This window comes from Ceratina calcarata, unplaced genomic scaffold (genome assembly GCF_001652005.2).
Source record: "Ceratina calcarata isolate Rehan_Ccalc_2016 unplaced genomic scaffold, ASM165200v1 scaffold260.2, whole genome shotgun sequence".
Lineage (NCBI taxonomy): Eukaryota > Metazoa > Arthropoda > Insecta > Hymenoptera > Apidae > Ceratina > Ceratina calcarata.
This window is the reverse complement of record NW_017148113.1, coordinates 174,684-182,289: the sequence shown is the minus strand read 5'-3', so window position 1 is coordinate 182,289 and position 7,606 is coordinate 174,684. Positions and strand designations below refer to the sequence as shown.

Here is a 7,606-nt window from a genome sequence, read left to right as displayed (position 1 = left end):
CCTATTACTCTACATTTAATCGTATTCTATTCTTACTGTATAAATTGAAATTAAATTCTAATTTGCGAATCAAATTATATCTACTATCGCAGCGGATGATAGAGCGAGTGTGAGCGTTTCAATATCGCTCACGTGATTATATAGTAATAACGAGTGCGGGTATTCATAAAAAGCCAAGTTAGAGTCACGTTTTTAATGGATTTGACGTATCGACCCATTCTTGATTAGAGAATTAATTAGATTTGCTCTGCACACTTTGCTGATCTCTTGAACTCGATCGACAGAAGTTTACGTACACACGAGTTTTCTTTCACCGAGAGAAACAAGTGTACATACTTTTCTTTTACACACCTACGCATTGATAAGACACGTGTGAACGTTCGATAAAACTATGGCGCAGGTAATGCAGCCGTATGGTCAGCTGGTCCCGACACTCGTTTAAATACTGCAAACAGGTTACAATAATTGTGAGTACGATCCTAACCTGACTCCTTTTGCGTCGTCGACTACGTTTCCTGCGTTCATCGAATCGTTAGCAAATCGTAGTTTTTCAAAACGGACATCATGGCAACGTCCGAGAGCGACGATTTCGAGAGTGCCGACGAGGAGATGAACCAGCAGGAATCGTCGAGGAGGAACAATCGACAGCAGCAGTGGAAACCGACGACAATCGACTCCGAGTCGGACGACGACGCGGAATTCATTCCTCATCAAGTTTACACCAATACTATTTACAAAAACAGGGAATCATATCAGCCGGTGACGGCTGCATCAGAACAGAGATCCGCTGCGAAGGTCAGTGACAACAGCAAAACTAAGCAAGTCGATGTCAAAAGTTGCGAAAGGGTAACAGATCTGAGCGTTAGCGACGATAAAAAAAAAGTAAAGTCAGATAAGGATGAGTCGAAGGCTAGTGATGATGCTAATATGGAGCAGCAGTGCGACACGTCTCAGTCGAACGAGAGCGAAAAGGATCGCAAGCAAAAAAAGATAGGCACGAAGAAGCTGGGAACGAGAATTTTCACCAATCTCGCCAGTGATAACGTAGCACGCGTTGACAAGGACGTATTGACATCTGAGGAGAGTCTTCTTAATAAATTGTCTATAAAGGACGAGATAACAGAGTCTGACATGCCCGAGGAGATGAAGTCAGACAAGACTTTCAAGGAAGTGTTCAAGACCGAAGGCTGGGAGGGATTGGAGGATGATCTTACGCTACCAGAGGAATTGGCAGAGGAGAAACTGCAACCGATATTGAAGACATTATCGCAGTCCGATCAGGAAGGCGAGAATTCTTCTGTGGGATGGGGCTGGGGTAACTGGGATGTGAGCACTTTGATCAACACAGCGAGTGTTGGAGTTTCTACTTTAACTAGCCATGTGTCGCACGGACTTACGCTTTTGGAAGAGACCATGGGACTACCAGATGAACCTGTTGAAAATGAGGAAAAAGAGGAGGACAAGACAACCAGCGGTATTATACTAATTTCAGTATTATCTACTCGTAGGAGAACAATATTCGAAATCTTGTCATCTTAATTTTCAGAAGATAAAGAGCAGCCCAAAGAGCAATCGTCGTTTGGGTTTGGAAACCTTATATCAGGTGTATCTTCGATAACGAAACTAGTTGAATCCACTGGAAGCAAAGTCATGAGTGGTGGACTGGACACTCTGGAAGCCATTGGTAAGAAAACTATGGAAGTGTTACAAGAAGGCGATCCAGGGTTAAAGAAAAAGAGAGCTTTCTTTTCGAACGAGCCGGATAAGCCTAATTTATCTCAGGTGCTTCGGGAAGCTAAAGAGAAGGCGGAAGCCAATGAGAAAACAATTGAAGAGAAACAGAAATTGAGGAAAGTACACTTTGAGAGTTTGTTCGACGATTATCAAGGATTAGTGCATTTAGAAGCTCTCGAAATGTTGTCGAAACAGAGTAACATAAAGATACAACAGCATTTAATTGAATTGGACGGGGATGAATTGAATTCTGTACAGAAAATGTTGGAGGAGGTCGAAGAATTGTGTGAATTGGGCGAGGAAGACGAGGACGAAGACGAGGGCGATGAGAAAGATCTGAAGTTCAAACTGCAAGAGGCTTGTAGCGATCTCGGGATCAACATCACATACGACAAATTGCACAGCGTAATTTTGCATTTCTAATTCTCAGCTTGCCTGTACGTCGAACGTATCGTACAAGATTAAACTCTCGTTCCAGATTGTCGAGGATTCGAAGGTCTACATCGCTGCACCTACTCAGAACGACAGAGAGCTATACGAGAAAGCTATTTCCACTCTCGCACAGTTCACAGCGTTTTCCGTGGAAAGGTTTCACAAGACTGCGGAACTGCTTTTAATAAAGGAACACAGGAGCACAGTTAACGAAACCGACTCGTTAGTTCAGCTGACGAATATTCTATCGAAAAGACTTAGCCAGTTGGCCAACGATTATTGCAAATATTTAAACAAAATCGAATCGTCAGACAATACCGAGGATATTAAATCTAATATAACGACGATTTTCATGGAGGTAAGAAAATAATTATTATTTCGTATATTTCTTGCACGTTGAAAAACTAATTTGTGTCTTTGAAATAGGCTTCGAACGCGAGCTCTTATATTCAAGATGCCTTCAAACTGTTGATCCCCATTATACAAGTCGGTGCATTATAACGATCAACAGGTTTCGTATTTTTCTGAACGAGTTTAAACGGATAATAATAGCGTGCACTCTCGCATATGCAAATTGTAAAAAAGTATAACGATAAGTAACTAATTCAAACATTTATAACGTTGTTCTTCTAATAAAAAGTTTTCAGTTATAAGTTATAAATAAGCAAAACATATTATATAAATGAAAAATTTTTATACTATTACTTTATAACAATAAAATTGACTAAACACATACCAAATATCCATTTTGTGTTGGCTAATAAGTAATGCCAGAACTTTTGCAATTAACAAGTATGGTCATTATTTTAATCTAGAAATTTCATCACTTTTTGGCCAACCCAATACTGTTTCACTATTATCACTATAATTATAGGTAATCTGTCTTATAATCGAAGGAATAAACAGAAAAAATTGATAAAAAAATATATAATAACATTTGAATGAAAATGACACAAACATGATTTGAATTATTTTCGACCAGAAAAGATTAACAAAAATCATAAAAGTATTAAATGCTAATAAAAAACACGAACACAGAATGGTTTTGTTCAATGTTTCCCCCTTTTATTACCGATCGGAGGTTTTTGTAGTTGAAAACTCGAGCTCGTTTCACTGGTGGCCAATGGCGCGGTGAAATTCGACGGCGCGTTAAACGAGAGACCCGCGGTCGGCGGTTTGAACGATGAACCTAGATTAACATTAGTAGCAGACGGTGTCGTATTTCCCCAAACTGTAACAACATTACACACTGAATTATTTTGTATCTGTTCTCTATATTGCTACCCAGCTACCAAAAAGCCTTTGGAATGAAATTTTTCCCTCAAAGAAATTCGTATGTACAATACCAATTATTAATGCGACCCAATTCGAATATTTCTAACGAATGAATTTAATGTGTATCATTATCTACGTTAATATTGATTATACCTAACCGTAGTAATCAAGAATTCTGTTATAAAAACGCTTTAGTTGATTGAAAAAGCAGAAGCATATATACAATGCACAAGCATTCTTTTAGAAGCTTAGAAGACGATGAAGAAATGTTCTCTTGCAAATATGTAGTGGCCTTGCATTCACGAAAGAATGAGACAAGCGTTAAAAAATATTTTACGAAATGAACTACTGAAAATGAGATTGATGAGATTGGTTATTCTGTGCGTGATTAATAAAAATTAAATGCTCAAGTGTCCCTTCCCCGTATGATCGAAACAGCACAGAAAGAATCAAACGAAAAAGTTCAATACCTCATAAATTAAACTAGTATCCCTTACTCTTTTCCTGGAAAGGTAAAACGAGAAAAATATAAATCAAACAATAAACTGAGGTACATATTTACAGAAAAGATAAGCGCGGCTACTTCAGTTCTCCTATTTTAGATATGTACGGTCGACAGCGAATGGCGAATACCGAACTAAAGACGATTCAGAATACAAAAATAAATTTATTATTAGAATCATCTTCTGTTTGGTTATTATATCATTCATTTGGTCGTATCCCGCATATCAAGATTCTACTGTTAGTAATAAAGTACGTTATATGTTAGTAAATCTACCTCGTACTAAATCCACGCAAGACCTGAAGAGAATGTTCAAAGGAAACAGTTAAAACCAAGAGGCACGTTCATTTTAAAAATAAATTATTTTCAAACAGACAGTATTAAATCGTTATTACAATCTCGATTTACCTAATGGATTCCGTGTCTCGTAGCTACCGGGTCTGTTGAAGTTCATCACTGTCGACGAGAGAAAAGATTTGTTTCCTAAGAAGAAGAAAGAATAAGAATTGTTCTAATTAAATGAAGAACCAACACAAATTCGAAGATTTCTATTAACTATTAAATCACCTGGACTAAATGGAGTTGGGCCGCTGGTAACTTTTAGCATACTGCTCCTCGAGGTTTTCCCATCGGACTTTATGTCGTCAAACACATTAGTATTGTCTTTTAAAACGTATTTTCGAAAATTTAAATATTGTTCCTTCTGTTGCTGCACTTTCGAGTGAACGCCTTGCAACTTCCCGGCGACTGCTACGAGCGATTCGTGGAGTTTATTCATCGCCATCGTTAATTCTTGCGGCGTTAGAGTTTTAGGAGTCATCATGGTCTGTATATGTTTTTCGGTGGTTTCTATCTGAGACCTGAACAGCATCAAGTCGTGTTCGAAGCTGTCGACCAATTCCATGAAGAATAATAACGGCGCGGTGTTTTCGTATTGCAATCCAGGCGGAGTGTCGTGCGTCCTCTGCGCTATCTCAGCATTCTGCAACGCCCTCGCCGTGTCCTGCCTCAATTTGTCAGCGGCTGCACGATCCCGCTGAACGGATCCGGCCAGAGTAGTCAACAGTTCCATCAGGGACACTGTGTCTTGCGCGCATCTGTTCAACGGTCTCGGAGACCCCCTGGCTATATCCGAGGAGAGTACCTTCTGCTCCTTTACAAACTCTCTGCGTTAACAGCAGAGTAAATGTGAATTCTATATATATGGGAAACAAGAATCAAGGGTTCGGATAATAATTACTTGAATTTGTCTATCGTCTGTAACAATTCTGGTGGCCAGATGATTTCTTTAGACGTAGCAGAATGAATGTTTCCCTGTGAGAGACCTTTGTTGCTTTGAGATATGTCCAATCCTCCTAATCCTTTGTTTGTAGCAGTCGTGGTGGTCGTAGTCATGCCTGCTGGCTTCGACCCAAGTAAACCAGTACCTCCGAAAAGGGAGGCTGTAAAGATTAAACACGCGTTCATTTATAGCTACTAATTTATCCAGAATAAGTAATTAAACCTTGAATAAAGATTTAAGCTAAGTGAAGGTCGGAGAGCTAAGCTGTTAATTTAATATCTACGTACTCGTAGTAGTTGGAGCACCAAAGCTGACATTTCCAGCAGTAGTCGCAGCCGTAGAACCGAACGTCAAACCAGTACTGGCTGCTGGTGTGCCGAAGTTGAGGCCACCGAACAAAGGTGCAGAGGTAGTAGGAGCTGGAAATAAACTTGTTGTAGTCGTCGTCGCGGTTGTGTTCGAGCCTAGCAACAAGCTGGGCTGCGTTTGTGCCGTTGATGCGGGAGTACTGCTGAATCCGAAACTGAGACCAGCTGTCGTCGCGGGAGTCGCGGTAGCTCCGAAACTCAACGTCGTAGCTGGTGGCGTCGAGCCAAACGGTGTACTTGTTAGGTTAAAACCTGTTGCAGGTCTAAACACGATTTATTGATAATATAACCGCATGGAAAATATATTTATTTGATCTTGTATAAGTTTTTTTAAATAAATATCTATTGCTTTATCACTGATTTATTTCTACTTGTTATTCGTAGTTTGATAGAAATGCAAGATTGCGTGTTTACTTTTGCCCGAAGGAAAAACTCGTGTTGGCGGTGGTCGTCGGTGTTCCAAACGTGAACGATGACATTTCAATGTTTGATTAAAATTAATTATAAAGCTAATAATAAATATCGTATGTTTAAAATAATTGTTAAACTACTAAACGACGGATTCCCGCGTGGACAGTGCGTGCTCCATGCGTCGCCACTGAACGCACAATCAACAACATGGCGGCATAATTAAATATTCCATATTTTTTTCAAAATATCGACAAGTGCTTCAGATAAAAATTGTAGACACTGCTATTACCTGCAAGAAATGTCGTATAAAATTTTCTTCTGTGCAGCTTTCGGGAATAGCTGTATTTAAAGTTTGAAATTCCTACATATATAAAAATCGAAATTTTCACATTATATGATTTAAGAATCAGAATGGGGAATGTAATATTCTAGGTCATATTTCGATTTATTATTAAACGTACCTACACTATGTATTATACAAATCAGGGGGACAATACAATGTCTTTATCATCGTTCCTTTTGTTTGAAAGTAGTAAATGTGTTCGTCACTTCTTGGTATGCACGCGACAAATGTTTATTTCACTATTCAATGTTTACACGTATCCATCTATGTATGTATATTAGGATCAATTCAACAAAGTCGTCACTATTATTCTTGCCCAATATCATTTTACACAGATCTATCACAAAGTTGATTGCTGGTTCGGGTTCTTTTTATTATTTTTGTGGGCGTCTCTAAAATGATCACAGTCGCGCAGGACTAAAAATAAGAACGCTTCAGCTACCCTTTAAAAAATTCTTTTTCCTCCTCCTCCCTGTTTCTCTCTCTTCCAGTTTTCTCTACAAATATTCTCGTCCACTTGTTCCGTCTTCAATCGAGCGTGTAACGTCTCCTTATCTTATTTAATTTTCGACAAAATCAAAGTAAAGATTGTGTAACATGCAAAATAACTCGCACACGTGTACCACAAGCGGTGTGTCGACCGATCTCTGCCTCACATGTTCCTTAAAATCGAATAAAACGCATTCTTCTCTATGTACAAATTGAATTCTTCTAAAATCGTGAAGACAATTTTCTTCTAAAATACCAAACACGCTTGTTCGCCTTCTTATAGAATTGTGCAAGAACTGCTCTCGGAATAACGATCGTCCTCTTCTCAACAAATTTCTTTTCAAATCCGAAACGATTCGTCGTTAGACCGTGGATCTTGGAAAACAACAGTAATTACCGGACAAAGTATAAAAAAAACTATTTGTAACAAAACTCGTGGACTTTCAATCCACGCTACGATTCGTCTATGAAAAGAATTACTCTCGCATAGAAATCCGCGGTCTAGTCGTTACCCTGACAGCAGCAATCGTGGTGTATTACTCTAAAATGGAAATATTATTTATAGTATAGTTCTTCTTTTCCTGTTCAGTAATTATACAATATTTAAAATATAGAATATTCTTGTCTTTTCTTATTTCTTTTCCTTTCTGAGAGAAAGTACTGGGTAATATCATTGGTGACAACGAAATGGGCCACTGCAAATTTATGTCAACTTGTCCTTACGCTTTGGTGTTAATTGTCTCGATTACGCGGATACGGGTGTAATTAAT

The 7,606-nt window shown here is 38.7% G+C and overlaps 2 protein-coding genes across 7 annotated transcripts; one reads left to right on the top strand and one right to left on the bottom strand.

The window, feature by feature from the left end:
* Window positions 1-33: 33 nt before the first annotated feature.
* Window positions 34-2,815, top strand: LOC108623349 (protein FAM114A2). Its single transcript, XM_018021795.2, has 4 exons — window positions 34-1,474; window positions 1,547-2,139; window positions 2,213-2,524; window positions 2,593-2,815. The coding sequence occupies exons 1-4, from the start codon at window positions 565-567 to the stop codon at window positions 2,665-2,667; spliced, it is 1,890 nt and encodes a 629-aa protein (XP_017877284.1). The 5' UTR covers window positions 34-564; the 3' UTR covers window positions 2,668-2,815.
* Window positions 2,816-2,845: 30 nt separating this feature from the next.
* On the bottom strand, window positions 2,846-6,177 carry Nup58 (nuclear pore complex protein Nup58). 6 transcript variants are annotated; one of them, XM_018021799.2, is made up of 8 exons: window positions 6,008-6,177; window positions 5,513-5,856; window positions 5,184-5,385; window positions 4,511-5,109; window positions 4,352-4,426; window positions 4,220-4,242; window positions 3,912-3,945; window positions 3,311-3,397 (listed from the first exon to the last, which is right to left on the bottom strand). In XM_018021799.2, the coding sequence occupies exons 1-6, from the start codon at window positions 6,070-6,072 to the stop codon at window positions 4,226-4,228; spliced, it is 1,302 nt and encodes a 433-aa protein (XP_017877288.1). In that variant the 5' UTR covers window positions 6,073-6,177; the 3' UTR covers window positions 3,311-3,397; window positions 3,912-3,945; window positions 4,220-4,225. The 6 variants fall into 6 exon arrangements, with proteins under 6 accessions (XP_017877285.1, XP_026667962.1, XP_017877288.1 ...); XM_026812161.1 differs by lacking the exon at window positions 4,220-4,242 and having other exon boundaries at window positions 3,274-3,397; window positions 3,939-3,945; XM_018021803.2 differs by lacking the exon at window positions 4,220-4,242.
* Window positions 6,178-7,606: the final 1,429 nt, after the last annotated feature.